This window comes from Photinus pyralis, unplaced genomic scaffold (assembly GCF_008802855.1).
Source record: "Photinus pyralis isolate 1611_PpyrPB1 unplaced genomic scaffold, Ppyr1.3 Ppyr1.4_LG10, whole genome shotgun sequence".
Lineage (NCBI taxonomy): Eukaryota > Metazoa > Arthropoda > Insecta > Coleoptera > Lampyridae > Photinus > Photinus pyralis.
In genome coordinates this window covers 11,961,324-11,983,927 of record NW_022170250.1, presented here as the reverse complement: position 1 = coordinate 11,983,927, position 22,604 = coordinate 11,961,324, and the positions used below count along the sequence as shown (strand labels likewise).

Sequence of the window (22,604 nt, the reverse complement as noted above, 5' to 3'; positions counted from 1 at the left end):
TGAGGTAATTACCGAGGTCTGAGGCAAGAACTTTTTGATGTCCTTGGCCGAGAGACTGGACCATGTCCGCCACAGTATGGAATACTCCTCAGGAAAGAGAGTGTTCTTTTCGAACTGCTATTTTGAAAGCTAAGCGTTCTTATGGCCTATGGGAGAATGTCGCAAGCGTATATAGTAATTGGTAGACGTGAAAAAGGAATGGGAGAACACTTGAATAAAATAAAGTTATAGAAACGCGCGAATAAGGTTTAAATCGAGCACGACAAGGAGGAAAGAGATGAAGATCCAAAGAACGACGAGGAGTGAGAGTTTTACGAAGTTTTAAAGGGGAATGGAGGTTGAAAGTGTTTATGAAAAACCTGGAAGGCGTAACAAAGAGCGTAGGTGTAACTACGAAGTGAAGGAGACCGGGGGAGGAGAGGGGGCGTTAGGCCGGCTTAAACGATTTTGTGGAGATGCGAAACGCAATTGAAAGAGTAAACGCAATGAAGAATACGTTAAGGTATGAAAGAGAGGCAGACAAAAATAATGTGCAGGAAAAATGCGTGAGGGACAAGAATCCCACTAGGATCAACAGCCATAGATTCCGGGCATCTTAACACGCTATGAACCCTCCGAGCCTCCTCTCCTCAAAGCTGGGTTACGCATGCGCCGTTGCGTTTTAGAGATATTTTTAAATTGTACAGTATTCCACAATATGAGGAGACTCAAAAGCAACGTTGTCATGCTGCCTACAATGCTGCAACCTTCAATACAGTTGAAAATAAACGCCATCTATAATGAACAACATAAGCTTGTATTTCAATATTCGATATTGAAGGGATAGTATTTGTGATCCTTGAACTCATCGAAGATGATTATCCGCACGTGCCTGTCGAGCAAGTCCAAGTACTCGACGTCCGACGGTTCCAGCTCGAAATCGAACACGTTCAAGTTCTCGATCATCCGCTCTCGCTTCGTCGATTTTGGAACGAGGGTGATTCCCAAATCGACCTGTAATTTTGCCATTTATTTTTGCGAAACCACTACTCCCTTTTCAGAGCTAGGCGACCCTATAACGCTCTAGAAAGGGCCTATTAAAAGGTTCTAGATTAAAGACCCCTCTAAACCTACAGAAACTAACCAGATAACGAAGAATGATTTGGGCAGCCGTCTTCTTGTACTTAGCACCGATGGCGATTACCCGATCGTCGAGCAGTGTCGGTTTCGGTATGTCCTGTGAACCGTACGCGTACATTCGGCCGAGAGGGCAGTACCCAGTGACGACGATATCTCGGTCCTTGCAAAACCGAATCAGCTTCTTCTGGTTAATGTTGGGGTTAACTTCGATTTGGTTGACGGCGGGTTTAATTTTCGCGACGTTCAGCAGTCGCGCGATTTGTTCCGTGTTAAAGTTCGATATGCCGATGCTGCGCGCTAAACCTTGACGAACGCACTCTTCCATGCCCTCCCAGGTCTCCAGGTAGTCGATGTCGCTGTACGCCTCGGAACCTTGGTCGATGGGCCACAGACCCGCGTCTTTCTGCAATTAGTGCCTTAGCGCAGCGAGGACAACGGACAGAACGTACCTTGAAACCAAAGGGCCAGTGGACGAGATAGAGATCGACGTAGTCCAATTGCAAGCTCTTCAGCTGACTTTTTAGCATCGGCATGATCAGCTCTTTGGCGTGAAAGTTGTTCCACAGCTGCTTCGGCAAAATGCCAATGAGAAAAGGAGCACGATATTAAACTTACTTTCGTCGTGATGTACAAATCATCGCGCCGCACTGTGCCATCCGCGATCTTCTCCGAGAATGCCGCTCCGATTTCATCCTCGTTCTCGTAGAAGTGCGCGCAGTCGAAGTGGCGATAACCGACGTCGATCGCCTTCTTTACAATTTTGTAGGCCTCACCTTCGGTCGACTGCAATCAAGTATTTACGGTGGCCTTACGTTGGCTCATTTCTTACCTTGTAAGTGCCGAATCCGATGATGGGAATTTCATAGCCATTATTCAGTTTAATACATTTCATTTTAAAGGCGCACTGAATGCAGGTCCTTAATATCAATTTTCATGAATTTTTTGAATTAAAAATATGAGACAAGTGGCTAAGCTACCGCTGTATTTATATGCTGCCGTTTTTGATGTATACAAGGTCCACGCTAATTAAAATTTTGCATTTAATTACTCGCTAATACAATAATGAGTTACAACGTGTTCAGGGACAGTGTCAATTTCCCATTGTCTTTAATTATCATTTGAAGGCACTTTGTTTTTGTCTTATTAGAGAAATAATTGGACATCTAATGCCCTGTTTACACTGCTAATTCGAATGTAAAAAAGCGCTAATTTTTTAAAATTTGATTATCAAAGAAAATAAATTATTAGAATATTTCTCTCCTGATACAAAGGCTTAACCGAAAACATGGTTTCTTGAGCATAGAAAACAAACCTCAGGGATGGTGTTACTCTGGTAGCCAGACATACTTCGAGCAGAGAATTTGTGAATTAGGAGTATTGACTTTCACATGCAGTCTTTCCCGATACAAAATTTTAAACGAAAATAAGCTTGAAATAGAAAAAGATCGCGATCGTTAAGATAAATTTTATAATAGCAGAAATTCTTCTGAGAGCCATCTGAACTAACATTCTTTAACATTAAAACTACTCCCAGATCATTTGATCTACCGTACGTACAGAGGGCGTACAATAAATGAGAGAAAAGCAAATCTCCATGGATTTAATTAATTTTTTTTTTCACAAAAAACTTACTTACGATCAGACTTAGAATGAATCTTAAGAATATGCAACTGCAGGTTGCTCTTCCACTTCGTTCTGTAGGAACACACGAGACAGTTGTACGGTTTTTCCAGCGAGTGAATCTTCTTGTGCACTTCCAGCGTGCTCTTCAATTTGCTCTGATAGCTGCACATCGCGCACTTGAACGGCTTCTCGCTCGAGTGCGTCTTCATGTGAATCTGCAGGCTGCTCTTCCTATTGCACCGATACTGGCACAGACCGCACTCGAACGGCTTCTCGGTCGAGTGTATCTTCATGTGGCCCTTGAGGCTCTCCTTCAGCTTGCACCGATACTCACACAGCGTGCACTCGTACGGCTTGTCGTCCGAGTGAATGTTCATGTGTATGCGAAGGTGACTCTTACGATTGCTGCGGTACTCGCACTTCGGGCAGGGGTACGGCTTGACGCCGGTGTGCGTGTTCATGTGCGTGCGGAGGTGGCTCTTCTGCCGGCATCGGTGATCGCAGACGGCGCACTTGAACGGCTTTTCCGCCGAGTGGATCTTTAGGTGTATCTGGAGGCTGTTGCGCAGCTTGCTTCTGTAGTCGCAGTAGGGGCACTTGAAGAGCTTCACTTCGGAATGGATCATCATGTGGGTGCGCAGGTTGCTTTTTTGCTTGCACTTGTACGGACATACGGTGCAGGCGTATGGCTTTTCGCCGGTGTGACTGCGTAAGTGCACCTGCAGGTTGTTTTTGAGTTTGGTTTTGTACGTGCACTGGTGACATCCGAAGGGTTTGTCGTCCGAGTGCACTTTGATGTGGGTACGGAGGTGGCTGCGCTGCTTGCACCGGTAATCGCATTGTGCACACTGGTACGGCTTCTCGTCGGAATGATTTCGAATGTGAATCTGCAGGCTGCTTTTCAATTTGCACTTGTAGTCGCAGGAGGGGCACTGAAACGGTTTGTCGTACGAATGCGTCTTCGTGTGTATCCGCAGGCTGCTCTTCAGCTTGCAGCTGTAATTGCAGAGTTCACATTTAAACGGCTTTACGTCCGAGTGAATTCGCATGTGCGTCTGCAGGTTGCTCCGCTGCTTGCATTTGTAGTTGCAAAACGTGCACTGTATCGGCTTGTCGTTCGAGTGACTTTTCGCGTGCTTCTGAAAGCTGGCTTTGCAGTCGCTGCTGTACGAGCAGGCGATGCACTTGAACGGCTTTTTGGTATGCGACCGTAGATGCGTTTGCAATACGGCCTTTTGCTTGCAGAAGTAACCGCACATAAAGCATGCCAACGCTGCCTCGTGGAACTTCTGATGACGATCTAAGAGAGTTCGCGTAGAGCAATTATACTCACACCGTGAGCACATAAAGCGCTCACTCGTACCTTGAAAAGAAGTTGTAGGTAAATATCGGCACAAATACTTACTCATCGGCCACTAAGACACGTTCCACATTAAATCCTACCTGCCTGATGGCCCGGTTCGTGGACCTTAATGTGTGTCTTTAAGTTTTGTTTTTTATCGACAGCGTACCCGCAGTGATAGCATTGGTAAAATACTGTCGGGTTAAAGCTAATTTCGGGTGCACAATCGTACTCCTCAGTCTTGAACACGTCGAGCATCGGCTCGTCCACCTCCTTCTTCACGCCCCGTCGCTCGACACTAACGACATCGCCGAGCTCGACACAATTTTGCATCTGCGATCTGCACGTAAACATCCTAATCCGCTCCTCAGTGTCGAGGCACATCAGTCGGAATGTGTAGGCCGACTCGAGCATACTCGTGCATTCCACGCATACGACCGCATCACGAGCGACACTCAAGTTCTGAAACGCACGGCTACAAGTTAAACTTCCCTCGGGACTTACCTACCAATTCGGGTACGCAAGAAGACAGCTTGTAGCTCAACTCGTGACCGGCATCAGTCACAAGAACGAAGTAATCGCACTTTTCCTCGAGACAGGTGCGGCAAATCTTCGGTTTGGTCGAGATACTCGCGTCCATTCTGGCTAAGCCGCTTTTTTTCGACGTTTGGGCCGCAGAGATAAAAATATTTTTAAATAAACATTTTGGGAACAAAAATTCAAACCACGCCTCTGCAATCGATTTTGAGTGGGGGCTCGGGTCATTTGACCTACAGGCGTCGGTAGTTCGTTTTTAAATCTTCGTTTCGCGGCCAGGAATAAACAGGGAATATGAAAATTGAACCCGTACAGCAGCGGAGTTTGTTGTTTCTTCGGGACGATTCTCTTTTGTCTCCTTCACCCTTCTGCTTTAATGGCTCCATCGCAAATAATTCACGCCTACTTCATGATTTCTTCGCGCCCTCATTCACTTTCGCCTCTTTATCGCAATATTCACTTGTTCTCCCAAAATCAAGAACACAACATTCCTGAATACAGTATTTTGTCCTACGTTTTGTACACGGAGATATCGATTTTTAGCCCATTTTTTAAGAATTAAAAAAAAATGTGCTATTGTTTGCGCTTTGTCCGTCCGTCCGGACCCACATCTACCGTTTTGAACTACTTCTAGGGGAATGGTCCTAGAGTCCTGGAATTTTTTGCAGTAGGTAGCCTACACTTTGAAGGTGTGCCAGGCGGCCTACAAATTTCACCGTCTAAAAGGGGGGCCCCCCACGAATTAATTATTTCCTGAAATGCTATTTTTGAAAGTAAAACGCGCATAACTTTTACATACGACAACCAATTGGTCTTAGATTTTGCATATACATGCCTTTAGTGGTGCCAAGTTAAACTGTAGAAACTCAGTACACTGAGTAAAACTGATGAAAATTGATGGTGGAGGGAGGAGGGGGGGGGCACGTTCTACCTTTCATGGTATTCTAATGAAAGGTCTCATCGAAAGGAACCGTTTTCTATACCAACTACTGCTGACTTTCTGTCCCCTTATCAAAAGAGGGGGTTAGAGGGGGGGGGCCAGTGGAATTGGTTTTATCATGGTACTCTAATGAAAGGTCTCAACGGAATTCTACCGGCCATAGTCCTCCTCCTCGACTCTGATTGGATATATTCCTTATATCTCCAGGGAGGAGGGTACTATTCACAAAGGGCGATTGGGACGTTTAGAAGAAATATATCCATTGCTGATATCAAAACTTCAAGAGCGAATATCTCGAAAACGGTTTGGCGGAGGAAAGTAGTTTCAAAGGCAAATTTTGAATAGACCCGATCAGTTACCATTAAGCTCTAATCATTTAAACAATGTAGGTAATTACTGTACTGTACTCTATACGGATAATTACATTTGTTTATTATACCACTCACCTCCTCTCAGACTCAGACCTCCTCGATTTTCGTGTCAGAACCCTAGATTTTTACGTTGTGTATTGTAGTATTTTGAGTTAAAATTTTAGAGGTTATCGTCTGACGGTTCTTTTATTTGAAGTAGCACAAAGACAAGGTCATGGAAGAAACAATCACCCTCGTCAATTAGAAAGCATGCGGGCGTTTCACAATAGACAAATGGCATTTTACCGATCTACCTACGAGCCACCGCATAAATGGAAGTACTCGGCACCGATTGGCCACGCAACCGCGGACTAGTATATTAGGGTCGAAATGTCCCGTAATCTGTCAGCCGCATTAACCATTCCAAAACTCACCTAAATCAGTAGAAGTTCTTTGACACGTTTCAATTCATCTTCGTGAAGTGATAAAATTAAAATATAGGTCTATTATAAGAGGAGGAACTAATTAATAGAATTTGCTAGCAGCTTACGTAATTAGCAAACTTAATTCCAATTACGAATAATTGACGGCCGAACGTATAATTTCACAAATTTTAATTAATCATTTTGACAACGTTAAATGTAACTAAGTCGGTCTTCGGACCACGCCCCCAACAATTAAACCAATAAGTTTTGTGACTTATAAACAAAAGCGATATTAAATTACGTATTCAATTAAATTATTCAGAATAAATGAAAATCATCTTATTCCTAAGATTACATTTCACATTTCACGGCTTTTTCACTAACAAAAAAAGTTGCTCGTTTAAGTTGCACCTTTGTCAACGGATTGTCGGTTTGAGAGCACTCAATTTTTGTAGGTTTGTCCATTTATGTGTAGGTTTGTCCATTTTGTTTTTGACTTGTGTAAAACTATACTGTTATAACACCAATAAATTATTATTATGGATATGCTTGACTACCTAATGAACGCTTTCTTTATAAGTTAAATATCCATTTCGTTAATTTATCACTTCCTTAATATATAACAGATCGAGCCCAGCATTTTTTGTTTATAGAAATTACGAAAATTTATAGCATCAAATATACATATATCGTCCGTTTATAGGATTCGTCCTAATTAAAAAAAAAGGGGCTATTGTGCGCGTTTTGTCCGTCCATCCGGCCGGACCCACTTCTGCCCTTTTAGGGGAAGGTCCTAGAGCTGCATGCCGTTAGTGATGCCAAGTTAAACTTGTAAAAATGGGGGAGGGGGCACGTTCTACCCTTCATGGTATTTTAATGAAAGGTCTCATTAAAATAAATTTGGGTTGCACAAACTATAACTTTCCCGCGCGACTCTTTTTCGAGATCAGTGAGAGAGGGGAAGGGGGGAAGGAATTAAATTTATCTTTCATGGTATTCTAATTAAAGGGCTCAACGAAAGGAACCATTTTCTACTACTGCTGACTTTCTGACCCCTTATCAAAAGAGGGGGTTAGAGAGGGGGGGGGGAGGCAGTAGAATTGGTATTATCCTTCATGGTACTCTAACGAAAGGTCTCAACGAAAGGAATTTATTTCTACCAACCATAGTCCTCCTCCTCGACCCCTTGCCGTGATCGGATACATCACTTTTATCTCCAGAACGGATTGTCGGAAGAGGGTACTCACAAAGGGCGATTGGGACGTCCGGAAGAAATATATCCATTGGTGATTTCAAAACTTTAAGAGCGAATATCTCGAGAACGGTTTGTCGGAGGAAAGTAGTCTCACGGGCAAAATGAATCGACTCGACGAGACATGTCTCATGGTGAACTCGAAGCTTTCAGTGCAAATATCTGCAGAATGAAGTTTATGCCGGGCGGTCTTTAAACGATTATGTGTAAAGAGACTCTTCCCCCTATAACCCAACAGTTTCCTAAGCTATTTCGGTTTTAAAAAAATGCGCTTTATCTGCACAATTTATACTGGTCTATACACCGTACTGCTCACCCGGAAGTAGTGCCCCAGAGCGCATCCGGGGCCAAGGGTGCCTTAGCACCTTCGGTACTGCTCGGCGCGCCCTTGCCCTCTCAGAACGGTGCCTCGGCACCTACCTAGTTACGCCACTGATTATGGATTATGCGTAAGATTCAATCACATACGGCGGCTGAGGGGACGTGCAGCCAAATGAAGTCGGACCCATACATTAACGAATAATTCTATTTTTTAGCGCATTTTTGAAAAAAATACGCTATTATATTCGTTATGGCTGGCCGGCCGGCTGAGATCTCAGCAACTACAATAGCTAGAGACTTCAAATTTTCACTAAAAGCTTTCTGCTACAGTGTAGGTGTGTAGCCTCTAGTCAATTTTGAGTTAGATTACTTATGAGATTAATAATTTAAGAAAATAATTTCGATATGGTTTTCGGAGGTACTATAATTTTACCGTTAGATCGCGCTACCAGTATAACAACTTAATTATTTACTTTGTGATTTGTTTTACAAAATAAAGACGTACCCTCAATTGTAATTAAATAAAATTAATTATTTAACGCAGCCAAAATTACTCGTGAGATCGATAATAATAATTCGCTAATAAAATTCTGATGTGTATTACCAAAAATGCGCTTTGATCATGCATATGCTGATTTACAACTTGTTTTAATCCATTTCTAATATATGGGGGTGGTATTTTTTGTAAGGGAGGACTACGTGGATTTTTTGTTTAAAATAGCCTGATATCGCTGGATATGTGTAAGATTCAATCACAAATGGGGGGTTTTTGGGCGTGCAATCGAAGTTTCGCCGGAGGAACGATTATTATACTACCAAAGTTTGATTTTTATGAATGACACCACTGCCAATAATACATAAGTAATCCCCAAGTGGTCACAGAACGTGAAATGTATTAGGCGCCCGGAGGGACGTCTCCTTTGTGATGATTGACGATTACCTAATGTTATAACCTTTCCATCCGAATTAAAATAATATGCAAAACGCCCGAAAGACCAGTTGGCGGATGAGAAACAGGAACTATTTTAATTTTGCGTGCCGACGTGCCTCTATAAGTACAGAGCGTCGTTTCTGTAGATCATCCGCCGCAAAGAATCGCTATTTACATTTCAAATACCACGTTCGTGCCGATACTCTCCCCATTGCTAAACAGAATCGTTTCTAAGTAAGTACGCATAATAGATTTTCTCATTACATAACAGTTTAAGAACCTACATTTTTGTCGACAACGTGAAAGTAGGCGATTTGTAGATCAAGTTACGTTGATGTTGCGTAATCGCGATGTACATCAGCGATTTGCGAAATTCCGCACCCGCTTTCGGTAACATTTTTGGGGTGGTAACCCTTCGAACATGCCCCGAAGATATTCAGCCCTTAATTTCGTCCGAAACGGACCGATTTACAAATCGTCCCCTTTCCATTTCATTGCACAATATACCTACGAATAGTGAAACGAGTTAAAATATTACCTCTTTCCTTATCGGGTGCAAGTATACAAAAAGTGTTACGTCCATTGTGGTGCAGTTCTTGTACATCGCGCGTCCTGGACGGTCGTAAAAATGACGCCGACCGTTTCGGAATGGTTCTCCGATCAGCACGTGCTAATTACAGGAGCGACGGGTTTTATGGGGAAGGTCCTAGTGGAGAAGTTGCTCCGCTGCTGCCCGAAGATCGCGACGATCTACGTGCTGGTGCGCCCCAAGCGCGGACGCAACCCCCAGCAGCGTCTGGAGGATTTCGTAAACACGCCAGTTTTCGATCGAGTCCGTGATACGAACGTGAAGCTCTTCCAAAAGCTGCACTGCGTCTCGGGCGATCTGATCCAGAGCGAGCTGGGGATGAGCAACGACGACATTCAGCTATTGCAAGACCGCGTCACGGTCGTCTTTCACATGGCGGCCAATGTGCGCTTTGACCAATCTCTGAAGACGGCGCTCGTCATGAACACTGGAGGCACGCTGATGGTGCTCGAGCTTATTGCGAGCTTCAAGCGATTGAGGGCTTTCGTCCACGTCTCCACCAGCTACTGTCACTGTGACGAGACCGTGCTCGAGGAAAGGGTTTACTTCGCACCCCACCGCCCGAGGTACTTCCCCGACATTATCCTCCCAATACCTTAGACTGCTTTCAGAAAAATGCTCGACCTGGCATCATGGATCGACGAGGACATTTTAAAAGGTCTCACCCCCAAGTTCCTCAAAAACAGCCCCAACACCTACGCGTACACCAAGTGCCTCACCGAAGAGCTGGTCTGGGAATACCGCGCGAAATTCCCCATCGCAATCGTGCGCCCCTCCATAGGTCTATAACCCGTCGCACGTCACCCTCTAACCGTACAATTTCAGTGATCGCCTCGTGGAAGGAACCCATGCCGGGTTGGATCGACAACCTGAACGGTCCCACTGGCTTACTCGTCGGAGCGGGAAAGGGCGTCATCCGATCGATGCACTGCGATCCCAGCTACGAAGCGGATCTCGTACCCGTCGACATTTGCACCAACTCCATTATACTCACCGCGTGGAAGCTGGGGACCACGGCCCCCTCCGGCGAGCCACTGGTGCTCAACGTGACAATGCCCAGCGTAAGTCACCCTCTCGAGTGCGCGCGTTAATTACCGTCTTAAAGGAGAATTCGATCACCTGGGGCGAGGCGTTGGAGATGGGCCGTCGGCATTTCTACAACAACCCGTTCAGCGTCTGCCTCTGGTACCCCGACGGTGGGATCACGTCGAACTACTGGGTGCACGCCGCCTGCGTGCTGCTCTTCCACGTCATTCCCGCGTACCTAATCGACTTCCTGCTGATCTTAACGCGCGGGAAGCCCTTGTGAGTATGGCCGCGAGCGGTGGCCGCGAATCCGATCGGTGCTTCTTTCAGCCTGGTGAGGACGCAGAAGCGGATCGCCAACGGTCTGGGCGTTCTCCAGTACTACACGACGAGAACGTGGCATTTCAAGAACGAGGGCATTGGAAAGATCGCGAGGTCGCTCACCTCGCACGACTCGCTCGTCTTCTACACGAGCACGGTCGACCTGAATTGGAGCAACTACCTGCTGTCTTACGTTCTGGGCGCGCGCAAGTACTGCGTCCACGAGGAGCCGAGCACCATCCCCTACGCCCGAAAGGTGCTGAGAAGGTATACGACGTTGCGATCTTCACCTGCAGGCGCCACTAACGCCGAACGTTTCAGGTTGTACTATCTCGACGCCGCGAAGAATATCGTTTTCGGTGCCATCTTCATCTGGTTGACGTACGTCGTATTTCTACGGGTACTTTCGGCGGTCGCTTTTTGATGTATAAGCCATCGTTGATTAGGTTAAGAATAAATAATATTGTATTCGATTAAATGGTAGAGCAATTCGTAGGCCACTGGTAATCAGAATAGGAATATGCGAAATGCCGAACTCGTCTTCGGCTCGCTCTTCATTGAGATAAATTGAACAATCCAATGCCGAGCGAGCCGAAGGCGAGCTCGGCATAACTTTTATCATCCATGTCCATCCGTCATTTGAGTTTAATCCTCAAACTTTAACTCCAAACTACAAATAAATGATCAATATCGTCACCAGGGCAACGAAAATGCAAACATCAGCTGTCGTTCACCCCCAACAATTTTTAACCTGCCCTCACATTCCGTCAAGAAATGCCGGATTTCAACGACGACATGTACTGCTCGCAGCAAATTTGCATTCCGCCTACGTTCCCGTATCTACTCAGGCAGTACGCGAAGGCGGCGATACGCACCCAGCCGGCCGACCTGCTGAGGTAAGTCGGGCCCCCGTGTCCGCCGTCTCGCTGACCGCACCTTTCAGATGGTCAACCGCCTACTTCCGGTGCCTCGCGCTCAACGTTCCGCCGCCGGTCAAACCGAGGTTGGAGTACCCGATACCGAAGTCTCACTTCGGTTTAACGCCGGGATGGCTGAGGGCGTTGATGTACCAGCTGCAGAACAACCTGACGGTATCGTTCAAGGTGCTGTGGGACCGTTGGATCGGGGCGTGCCTCCAGCATGAGAATCTAATCGAAATCCTGGTCCTGGGAGGCTTCGCCGATCCCAATGCGATACCGTGGTTCCGTTTCGTCGCGCTGTGCGCCGGCCACCTTACGGAGAACCTCACGCAGACCATGGTGATGGTGTGCGAGATACTGACCGAGGAACCGGAGGGCGGCTCGGCGACGGTTCCGCTCGAGGTCTTCGCGGATCTGTACGGTTTTCTCGCGGCGATCGACGCGTCGGAACCCCAAAGGTTGGCCAATCTGTACTTCACGGACTCGCTGCTGAGCCTCTACCGCGAACCACCGCCCGCGGTGGCATCGGAGAGCACCATAGAGATCGAAGAGGAGGTGGTCGAGGAGGAGGCCGTAAGCGAGGAGGAGAAGGTTGAGGAGGCGGAGGCGGGACCGGTCGAGGATCTAGTCGGGGTGGTGATCTCGTGTCCGGATATTGCGATCGATGACAACAAGACCGAAGACGACTTTATGGCGGAGACCGTCGGAAGGCCTTCGGCCGATTATCAAAGGTAGGCTCAGTCTGCGACTTTTAAATTTGAAAACAAACAATTACAGTCCCGTGGTGCCAGCCGAAGTAATCGCTTTGGAGAACGCCGATTTGGAGGAGGAACGCCAGCAGCAAGCGGACGAATCAGTCGACACTCTGATCGGGTACATGCCCGAACGTCAAGGGATCGCCGAGTACTTGGAGGAGGTGCAGGTAAATGCGGAGGAAGTGTTACTGGGGGAATCTGCGTTTTTGTTTTAGAAATGCGAGGTAGAGGAAGAAGGAGGGGAAGAGGAAGTGGACGAGGACTTGCAAAAGTTGAAGGCACTGCTGGAGATGGCGCCGGGTGCGCCTGAAGCGGCGGTCGATGAAACAGTACTGTCCGATGCTTCAATGGAGGAACGACAGGACATGGTATCGGAAGAAGGGGTCGACGAAGTGGAGCAAAGGCTGAACTACATACTGGTCGACGCGATTCCAGGGATAGGCCCGATCGTTCCACACGAATTAGTGGAGGACGTCAAGAAGTACATGAAGGAATGCAGCGTCGCCCAGCACGGTATGGTCATGCCCAGAAATCTGCGCCACTTCCGATGCCCTCCACTCGAGGTTGTACACGTTTAGTCGAATTTTAGCAACAACTTTATTGTTATATTTATTTACACAATGTCTTACAATTATATTCTATCTACTGATATTGGTGTTTATGTCTGTTCACAATAACCGCTTCTTTCGACAGTTCCCTCTTCGACATAAATCTCTGCACCAACTCCGCAGATACAAAAAGCAAAAATTTGTACTAAAAGAATAAGGTTAATGACCGGCAGATCTAAATTAATCGACGCAAAAGGAGAACGCGCAACGTTGGAATGGACAAGCAACTGTGCAAATCTCAAGGGACTCGACTTCAAGATTTAAAATAGATGACGTGCAGTTGAAAACTTGCTTATCCCCCCCAATTCCCTTCCGAAACAATCCCGGTGGCCGCCCCTGTTAATCTAGAGCTAGTAGGTACGTTAAGATCGTGTGCACGAATAGAAACTATAGAGTGATCTATCCGACTTAACGAGTTAGTTCACAGCCCGCAACGAATATATAAAAAAGAACGTTAACAAAGTTGTAACTTAAAAAAATATATATAAATATAAATATGTATATGTAAATACGTACGTATGACTAATATTCAAGAAAAATTATCACATTTGAAGACTTATCATAAACAGACATTAATAATAAATCAAAAGCAACCTGCCCGGAAGGAACTAGTGCTGTCGATAGAGCTCCACTTTTTTTTATTATCTCTAGTACTTACCGATCCACTACCAATCTTTGGATGGCAGACCGACTACCGACGTGGCGTGACATTCGAACCTCCAGCTATACATTACATGGTTGCCAAACGTGACAATGACAACACAAGCAGGTTTAATACTTCAAATCAATCATATGTCAGTTTGGCATCATTGCGTTATCGAAGAATGACGCAAATTAGTAAGAGGCATTTAGTACATAAGCCCTGACACTGCAACTGGCTGTGCAAACGCGCCATAGTTACTGGAATAAAGGCTGGTTTTCACAGATACGAATTTTGGATGTTTTGTACAAATATTGCACACCTTATAGCTACTGCTACTGTATATAGGACAGCCGACTCGTCCGCCATTTTCGAACCCACTCACAAATGACGCTTGCGAAACGTCCCATGTCCTGCATGTAGTGTCCAATTATTTAAATTGATTTTTTTTACATTTATTAGCGCATAAAAGATAAGACCACAGAACTTAAACAGTAAACACTTTTTTACATCTTACAAGGTGTGTCTCACAGGCGGTCAGTAAGCTCCAAAATGGCGGGAATCATGAGATCATCTGGATGCAAAGTGCTCGTATGCTGGGGGGGTATTGGATGTCCCCCAGGCGGTACCACCGATGCCATTTTACCAAAAGGTGGACAGTTTTGGCAGAGAAGGCAACACCAGGGGTCTGGGAGGGGGGGGGGGGGTATGGAATATCCCCCAGCGAAGGGGAAATCAATTACCCTTTCCCTGCAATCATCATGGGATCATTCGTATGCTCATATAAACAAAGTGTTCATGTGCTGGGGGGTATTCCATACCCCCCAGTGGTACGTTCGATGGCATTTTACTGAAATCTGTACTGAGAGTGGTGAAGCAAGACTGTTTTGGCAGAGAAGGCAATACCGGGGGGTCTGGGGGGTATGGAATACCCCCCAGCGAAGGGGAAATCAATTACCCTTTCCCTGTAATCATCATGGGATCATCCGTATGCTCACATAAACAAAGTGTTCATATGCTGGGGGGTATTCCATACCCCCCCAGACCCCCCGGTGGTACGTTCGATGACATTTTACTGAAATCTGTAATGAGAGTGGTGAAGCAAGACCGTTTTGGCACAGAAGGCAACACCGGGTCGGGGGGTATGGAATATCCCCCAGCGAAGGGGAAATCAATTACCCTTTCCCTGTAATCATCATGGGATCATCCGTATGCTCACATAAACAAAGTGTTCATATGCTGGGGGGTATTCCATACCCCCCCAGACCCCCCGGTGGTACGTTCGATGACATTTTACTGAAATCTGTAATGAGAGTGGTGAAGCAAGACCGTTTTGGCACAGAAGGCAACACCGGGGGTCTGGGGGGTATGGAATACCCCCCAGCGAAGGGGAAATCAATTACCCTTTCCCTGCAATCATCATGGGATCATCCGTATGCTCACATAAACAAAGTGTTCATATGCTGGGGGGTATTCCATACCCCCCCAGAGGTACGTTCGATGACATTTTACTGAAATCTGTAATGAGAGTGGTGAAGCAAGACAGTTTTGGTAGAGAAGGCAACACCGGTGGGTCTGGGGGGTATGGAATACCCCCCAGCGACAGGGAAATCAATTACCCTTTCCTTGCAATCATCATGGGATCATCCCTATGCTCATATAAACAAAGTGTTCATATGCTGATACCCCCCAGACCCCCCGGTGGTACGTTCGATGACATTTTACTGAAATCTGTAATGAGAGTGGTGAAGCAAGACAGTTTTGGTAGAGAAGGCAACACCGGTGGGTCTGGGGGGTATGGAATACCCCCCAGCGACAGGGAAATCAATTACCCTTTCCTTGCAATCATCATGGGATCATCCCTATGCTCATATAAACAAAGTGTTCATATGCTGATACCCCCCAGACCCCCCGGTGGTACGTTCGATAGCATTTTACTGAAATCTGTAATGAGAGTGGTGAAGCAAGACCGTTTTGGCAGAGAAGGCAACACCGGGGGTCTGGGGTATGGAATACCACCCAGCGTAGGGGAAATCAATTACCCTTTCCCTGCAATCATCATGGGATCATCCGTATGCTCATACAAACAAAGTGATCATATGCTGGCGGATATTCCATACCCCCCAGACCCCCCGGTGGTACGTTCGATGGCATTTTACTGAAATCTGTAATGAGAGTGGTGAAGCAAGACCGTTTTGGCAGAGAAGGCAACACGGGGGTCTGGGGTATGGAATACCCCCCAGCGAAGGGGAAATCAATTACCCTTTCCCTGCAATCATCATGGGATCATCCGTATGCTCATACAAACAAAGTGTTCATATGCTGGGGGATATTCCATACCCCCCAGACCCCCCGGTGGTACGTTCGATGGCATTTTACTGAAATCTGTAATGAGAGTGGTGAAGCAAGACCGTTTTGGCAGAGAAGGCAACACGGGGGTCTGGGGGGTATGGAATACCCCCCAGCGAAGGGGAAATCAATTACCCTTTCCCTGCAATCATCATGGGACCATCTGTATGCTCATATAAACAAAGTAGTGATATGCTGGGGGGGGTATTCCATACCCCCCAGAGGTACGTTCGATGGCATTTTACTGAAATCTGTAATGAGAGTGGTGAAGCAAGACAGTTTTGGCAGAGAAGGCACCACCGGGGGTCTGGGGGGTATGGAATACCCCCCAGCGAAGGGGAAATCAATTACCCTTTCCCTACAATCATCATGGGATTATCCGTACGCTCATATAAACCAAGTGTTCGTATACCCCCCAAGGCCCCCAAATAATAAATTCATCTCGCCGTGGTAATATTATCGTAACCAATCAGCTGAATGATTTGGTAGTGAAGGCAAGATATACGGAGGCCCTAAAAATCGCCAGCACTAGTCGAAAACCCTCAACTGTTTCACAAATATGAATAACATCAACGGTACACAAACAAATCAGGAGAAATCGATACACCTAAATTTAAAAATATAGTTTACACTAACACGAATCGTACGATGAATAAATTTTTTGATCGAGACGCTTGCGCCGCGCTCCGCCAGGGGGCGCGGCGAAAGCATAACCTGGCAATTGGCACAAATGTTAGTGTGTTGAAAGCGGCATCTCGGATACGACAAAATACAACATTTTTTTTACCATCTACTACGGTTAACATTAAGTCTAAAATTGAAAACTAATCATTGTCACGCAACTCAGTCGGCGGTTAAAAAATATTTAAAAAAAAATGCGATAGTAAGACTATTTCACTGGCCCCTCAAATTGTAAACGCTGCGTTGTGACAAATCTCGGTAAACAGAAGCCAATTAGCATAACGGCATCCGATCCGAGTATAAGCTCAACACCCTGTGTATAAGTTCGTACTGTTCGGCAGTCTGTACCATTCCCCCTCTGTTCAATCGCAACGAGCACAAAATCGCCAAAATATCTACGTTAAAATTACTCCTCAACTGCCGAATGCCGTTCAGTATCGCGAGGAAGCAGCCCGTACGGCCGATGCCGGCGCTGCAGTGCACAACGATCGGCACGACTCCGTCGGACTCCTTCACCTTCACCGGCCGACTGGAAAACTTGCCGACGTTATTATTGCGCTTGCTCGCGCCGGCCGACTCCAAAATGTGCAACGCGATCTCGAGCACCTGCTGCGGATTGGCCATCTTGTGATCCTGCCAGTTCGCGAACCAATAGTGAACGACCTTGCGCACGTCGACGCCCCCCTTGCTCAGGCGAAACTCGCGCACGACGCACTCGCCCAGGCTCTCCTTCTTGCAGAACATAATCTTATAGTTACCGTACCTCAGCTCGTCGACTTCCTCGAACGCGATCGTCTCGGTCTCGTCGCGAACAACGTCGAACGTGAACTTCTCCCTCGGCCTCGTCGTCGTTACGTACAGGTAGGACTTGCCCTCGGACGGCGGCTTCCCGAGCGGAAAGTACAGCTCGCACTTGCTCTTGCCCTTTTCGATTAGGCCGGTCAGCATCACGATGCACTCGCACTGGAAAGCGAAATAGTTGAAGAGAACTCTCCTCGCTATCAGTAAAATACGCGAAATATCCTTTATTTTTAAAAATCAATTATGTGACCCTGAATGAAGACAGTATCAGGCGCACAGTGAGTATTTGCGATATAGCAACCAATAATAATTTTTTTTTTTAAGTTTTTAAACAATTTGATTTGCAATATGTTAATGTTAACCTTTTGTTATATTCATAAATATAAACTCTTAAAAAAATGCACTTCATTTAATAATAACCGACACCGATAATTATTCACAACAAACCAACAAAAAAACTTCTGTATTCCTAGCGGAAAGCATTACGGAAATATCCGAGTGCAACTAAAAAACAAATCGTCAATAAAGTGCAATGCTTTCAGCAGTTAAAGCAGTCGAATAAGCGATCGTATAATAACTGACGCGTTCGAATAAATCCCGTTTTCTACTCTTCCGCACAGCCTCCCCCACCATGCAAACCAGCAGATTAACATACCTCCAATACGAGAGACACGTGGGACATAGAGATCTCGAGGATCGTGATTGTTACTCGCGCATTTGTAAGAATCGCATGGCCTACTATTTAAAAATTAAAAAATAAGATTTTTATTGATTTTCATGGCTAAAATTTAAAAAAATATAGGTTGTGATACATCAATGTAATCAGGAAAAAGAATGCAAAAAATTGACCTTAAAGATATACAGGGTGTTTGTTTCAAAAATAGTAACTTCAGATCAACTTTCAGAAACAGTGGTCCGAAAAATTTTTTTTTGCTATGCCACTGGATTCTACGTAAAAATATCTAAAATATACAGTTTTTAAATTCTTTCTATCTTACATGGTTAGTAAGATATGATGGCATCTCAAAAAGTCAAACTTTTCATTTTCACCCTGTATCTCAGAAACAACCGTAGCTAGATTGTTTCTGTATAAGGTAATAAAAGTGTCACAGGATCGCGAAAGCCGCTAATTATCTTTAAAAACAGCCAAGATACACTGCAATCTCAACCAATAATAGAACACACTGTACAAGGTGAGTCAACAATTGCGCGGAGTAACTTAATGCCTTGAAGATAAGATTTTTCGATAGAGTGCTTACGGTTGAATATTCGTCACATTTTAAAAATATTTGGAATTATACAGGGTGCGCTCACTACGTGGTACATTTTTTAAATAGAACCCCCTATATTTGAATGCAGATAAAAATTGCCTTTTTTTGCATGGCCACCTCGTTATTATGTAAATTACATATAACTTATTTAAGATTAGAATATAAAAACCAGGAAAACCAAGGTATTTTGAAAAATATCAGAGAAAGGTATAGGACATTATTATCAAAAATATTTTTAAAATGTGGAGAATATTCAACCATATCATAATACAAAAGCACTCTATCGAAAAATCTTATCTTCAAGGCATTAAGTTACTCCGCGCAATCGTTGACTCACCCTGTACATCAAAACACAAGAAGGGATTTTATCTGTGCGCCAGCTTTTCCACATAATTTTCAGTGCAAGCGTCCCTAGGTGGGAATAATTCAATTGTTTAATCGATCACATGTTTAAAACAAATGGTAAAGGATTAAGCGGTAGAACAGAATGCCCGCTTACCCGAGATGACCACACCATCTCCCAGAAATCCTCGCAGGTATGCTCCATCGGTCCCTGAGTCGCTATATACGCAGTCTCCGAGTAATCCGGTCCCTGAACCACAAAAATTGCATTAGCGCTCGTGCGGGCGCTCCGTAAGCGACCTACCTTAATGTAATTAGCGTGAATGTATCCGGCGACGCTCGGCAGATGCACGCGACTGTGCTCGTTCGGCAGGACGCCCTTGTAGCGGTTCTTGCTTTGCGTTCCCGACACGATGCACTTCTCCTGCAGGTTCAGCGGCACCTCCCAGAACTCCTGGTGCAGCTTGGGCACCCTCAACGGCTACAAAATTGCTATTAGAAAGATGGCAAACTGCATGACGGGATTTACATATTGAGCAACCAAAGTTTATTATTATTATTATTAAATGAATTTAGTAGGCTCTGGACAGCATCCCCTTTCCCTTAAGTGCTTTCCAAAGCCACTTAAGTTCTTTTTAGAACTAGTCACGCCCCCATATCGCTAAAATTGCTCAGGAAATGGAAAAGGGAAAGGGGGGGGGGCTAGCATGCTTACCTCACAAGCACTTTTTAGATCGGCAACCGAAAGAATGCTCCCCGCCGTCTGCAAATATTGGATGTTCTGCAGGTGCAGCTTGAAGTCCTCGGAGAGGATGTGCGTGGGTTCGAGCTCGGGCTGGCGTGGGTACATCGCGCGTCGGCAACCCTTACAGCTGCGCAGTCCGAGGCCGCACTCGCGCGACGACCGCATCTGACAAAAACTGCAGGGGGGAACGTACAGATTCTCGTTCGACAGCGACTTGCGGCGACACTTAAAGTTGCACAAACAGTTGCACTTCTTGTGGAAGGTGTAGCACCGATTTTTACAGAGGCTGCCGCGTGTCGTCTGGCCCTCGTCGCGATGTACGTTCTTCTTGACGACGGTCTGAAGCTCGCACGAGCACTTGTCGGACGAGTAACTCGAGAGATTGAGGTTTGAGGCGCTTTTCGTCGTTCGAGCGTTGAGATTGCCGCGATTCTCCGATAGGCTCGAGTTCGAACCGAGGTCGATCGTCAAACTGGCATTCGAGCCGCGACGCTCCAACAACCCCTTGGCTTTGATACGTACCGGCTCCGGTTTGCTGTCGGAGAAGTCTTGCAAAGTCATCACCTCGGGTAGCGTCTTTAGGGTTTGTGAGCCGGATATGCTCGTATTTGAGGCAAATCGTTTCAAATTCGAACCCAAACTGACCGCCCTATGGCCGTTCTCTTCGCATTCCATCTGTCGCTGTTTCAACTGCCGTTTGGGCGTGTTCGGCATCGACGAGACGTCCCGTTTCATCTCGAGCGCCTTCACGGGATCTGAGTCCAGGCTAACCGCTTTTAATTTCCTAGAAAGCGTCGGCGTCTTCGGGCTTTGGACGACCAGAATGGGCTGATTATTGTTGGTATTCAGCATTGAAGTCGACGACAAATCAAGACTGGGAAAGTTGCGCTCCTGTCTTTTCATGGTCCTTTTCTCGTCGGTCATTCTAAAATTTTGCAAAATTTGCACTTGAATGAGTCACATCGTTGTCAAACTTGAAAGGTGTACGCCTTAAAATGTGGTATTTAGCAAGAAAATCGCGCATTTCTTCTTCAAAATAATCAAAAAGGACGATTTTCTGTTACACTCTGCTCACAAATTGTTTTACACCGCCATTTTTGAAAACGGCCCACAGCTGTATAGTTCGAAAACAGTGTTGCCAATATCCAAATGCCAATACAACTACTTAAAATTCCTTAAGAACCTATGTTCGTGTGTATCTGTGACCACAGGGTACGCGCTTTTAATAACTCCTTTACGACGAATGAGTAGCTCCAGTGTTAAATTAAACAATTATGGCTCAGCGTACCTCCTATCACATCATATCACTGTAATAATACAAATATTAAGGAATTCGAATTGTGCTAACTTTAGCGCTTTAATTTTGTGTCAGCGACATGTAACGCTTAAATCCATAAGCGTCATATTACAGTTTTAAACGATACATGTTTATACTGCTCCACAATAGAGGGCGCCTTTAAGTATACCTAAATTTTTTTCACAAAAAATGCAATAAGATTAGCAATCTGTGTATGCTTAGATCTGTGGACTTCTCAATCAAAAGTTATAGGCTAGAAACCAATTTCGAAAAAAAATTCAAAGGGCTGTAACTTTTGAACTAGTAGCCCAATCTTGAAACTGTTTTAAATTATGGATTCTACAGGCCACGTTCTATAAGAAAAATTTTTTTCCGGATCGATCTGAGTCAATTTTTTTTTCGGGGATCAAAAAAAGGCAGTTATTACCTTCCTTTTTTATCAAAAATCGACTGCACCAATATTTCTCGAGAAAACACTTTTTCTTATTAATTTGGACGGGTAGAATCAAAATCAATTCGTACTTTTTCGATCAGAGTTCTCAATCAAAAGTTATAGACTAGAAACCAATTTCGAAAAAAGATTCAAAGGGCTGTAACTTTTGAACTAGTAGCCCAATCTTGGAACTGTTTGAAATTATGGATTCTACAGGCCACGTTCTATAAGAAAAATTTTTTTCCGGGACGATCTGAGACAATTTTTTTTTCGGGGCAAAAAAAACGCAGTGTATAACCTTCCTTTTTTCCAAAAATCGACTGCACCAAAATTTCTCGGGAAAACACTTTTTCTTATTAATTTTGGTGCGTAGAATCCAAAACAATTCTTACTTTTTCGATCAGACTTCTCAATCAAAAGTTATAGACTAGAAACCAATTTCGAAAGAAAATTCAAAGGGCTGTAACTTTTGAACTACTAGCCCAATCTTGGAACTGTTTGAAATTATGGATTCTACAGGCCACATTCTATAAGAAAATTTTTTTTCCGGGTCGATCTGAGACAATTTTTTTTTTCGGGCTCAAAAAAAGGCAGTGTATAACCTTCCTTTTTTACCAAAAATCGACTGCACCAAAATTTCTCGGGAAAACACTTTTTCTTATTAATTTTGGTGCGTAGAATCCAAAACAATTCGTACTTTTTTGATCAGACTTCTCAATCAAAAGTTATAGACTAGAAACCAATTTCGAAAGAAAATTCAAAGGGCTGTAACTTTTGACCTAGTAGCCCAATCTTGGAACTGTTTGAAATTATGGATTCTACAGGCCACATTCTATAAGAAAATTTTTTTTCCGGGTCGATCTGAGAAAATTTTTTTTTCGGGGCTCAAAAAAAGGCAGTGTATAACCTTCCTTTTTTACCAAAAATCGACTACACCAAAATTTCTCGGGAAACACTTTTTCTTATTAATTTGGGTGCGTAGAATC

The 22,604-nt window shown here is 45.0% G+C and overlaps 4 protein-coding genes across 8 annotated transcripts; 1 reads left to right on the top strand and 3 right to left on the bottom strand.

Annotated features, from left to right (window-relative positions):
• Nucleotides 1-775: 775 nt before the first annotated feature.
• LOC116161997 (1,5-anhydro-D-fructose reductase-like) lies at nucleotides 776-2,129 on the bottom strand. Of its 2 annotated transcripts, none has more exons than XM_031475502.1 (5): nucleotides 1,949-2,129; nucleotides 1,735-1,902; nucleotides 1,569-1,685; nucleotides 1,124-1,522; nucleotides 776-993 (listed from the first exon to the last, which is right to left on the bottom strand). In XM_031475502.1, exons 1-5 carry the CDS (start codon nucleotides 2,009-2,011, stop codon nucleotides 802-804), a joined length of 939 nt encoding a protein of 312 aa, XP_031331362.1. In that variant the 5' UTR covers nucleotides 2,012-2,129; the 3' UTR covers nucleotides 776-801. The 2 variants fall into 2 exon arrangements, with proteins under 2 accessions (XP_031331362.1, XP_031331363.1); XM_031475503.1 differs by having other exon boundaries at nucleotides 943-1,073.
• Nucleotides 2,130-2,596: 467 nt separating this feature from the next.
• LOC116161996 (gastrula zinc finger protein XlCGF57.1-like) lies at nucleotides 2,597-5,275 on the bottom strand. Its single transcript, XM_031475501.1, has 3 exons — nucleotides 4,593-5,275; nucleotides 4,186-4,546; nucleotides 2,597-4,105 (listed from the first exon to the last, which is right to left on the bottom strand). The coding sequence occupies exons 1-3, from the start codon at nucleotides 4,722-4,724 to the stop codon at nucleotides 2,748-2,750; spliced, it is 1,851 nt and encodes a 616-aa protein (XP_031331361.1). The 5' UTR covers nucleotides 4,725-5,275; the 3' UTR covers nucleotides 2,597-2,747.
• Nucleotides 5,276-9,396: 4,121 nt separating this feature from the next.
• Nucleotides 9,397-13,100, top strand: LOC116160990 (putative fatty acyl-CoA reductase CG5065). 4 transcript variants are annotated; one of them, XM_031474153.1, is made up of 8 exons: nucleotides 9,397-9,995; nucleotides 10,041-10,210; nucleotides 10,255-10,490; nucleotides 10,535-10,734; nucleotides 10,786-11,043; nucleotides 11,098-11,157; nucleotides 11,477-11,672; nucleotides 11,720-12,057. In XM_031474153.1, the coding sequence occupies exons 1-8, from the start codon at nucleotides 9,469-9,471 to the stop codon at nucleotides 11,918-11,920; spliced, it is 1,848 nt and encodes a 615-aa protein (XP_031330013.1). In that variant the 5' UTR covers nucleotides 9,397-9,468; the 3' UTR covers nucleotides 11,921-12,057. The 4 variants fall into 4 exon arrangements, with proteins under 4 accessions (XP_031330013.1, XP_031330014.1, XP_031330016.1 ...); XM_031474154.1 differs by lacking the exon at nucleotides 11,720-12,057 and having other exon boundaries at nucleotides 11,098-11,222; nucleotides 11,477-11,616; XM_031474156.1 differs by lacking the exons at nucleotides 9,397-9,995; nucleotides 10,041-10,210; nucleotides 10,255-10,490; nucleotides 10,535-10,734; nucleotides 10,786-11,043 and adding exons at nucleotides 12,474-12,618; nucleotides 12,667-13,100 and having other exon boundaries at nucleotides 11,145-11,222; nucleotides 11,720-12,427.
• Nucleotides 13,101-14,858: 1,758 nt separating this feature from the next.
• On the bottom strand, nucleotides 14,859-21,003 carry LOC116160985. Its single transcript, XM_031474146.1, has 4 exons — nucleotides 19,859-21,003; nucleotides 19,448-19,624; nucleotides 19,301-19,393; nucleotides 14,859-17,692 (listed from the first exon to the last, which is right to left on the bottom strand). The coding sequence occupies exons 1-4, from the start codon at nucleotides 20,810-20,812 to the stop codon at nucleotides 17,003-17,005; spliced, it is 1,914 nt and encodes a 637-aa protein (XP_031330006.1). The 5' UTR covers nucleotides 20,813-21,003; the 3' UTR covers nucleotides 14,859-17,002.
• Between the last annotated feature and the right edge of the window lie 1,601 nt (nucleotides 21,004-22,604).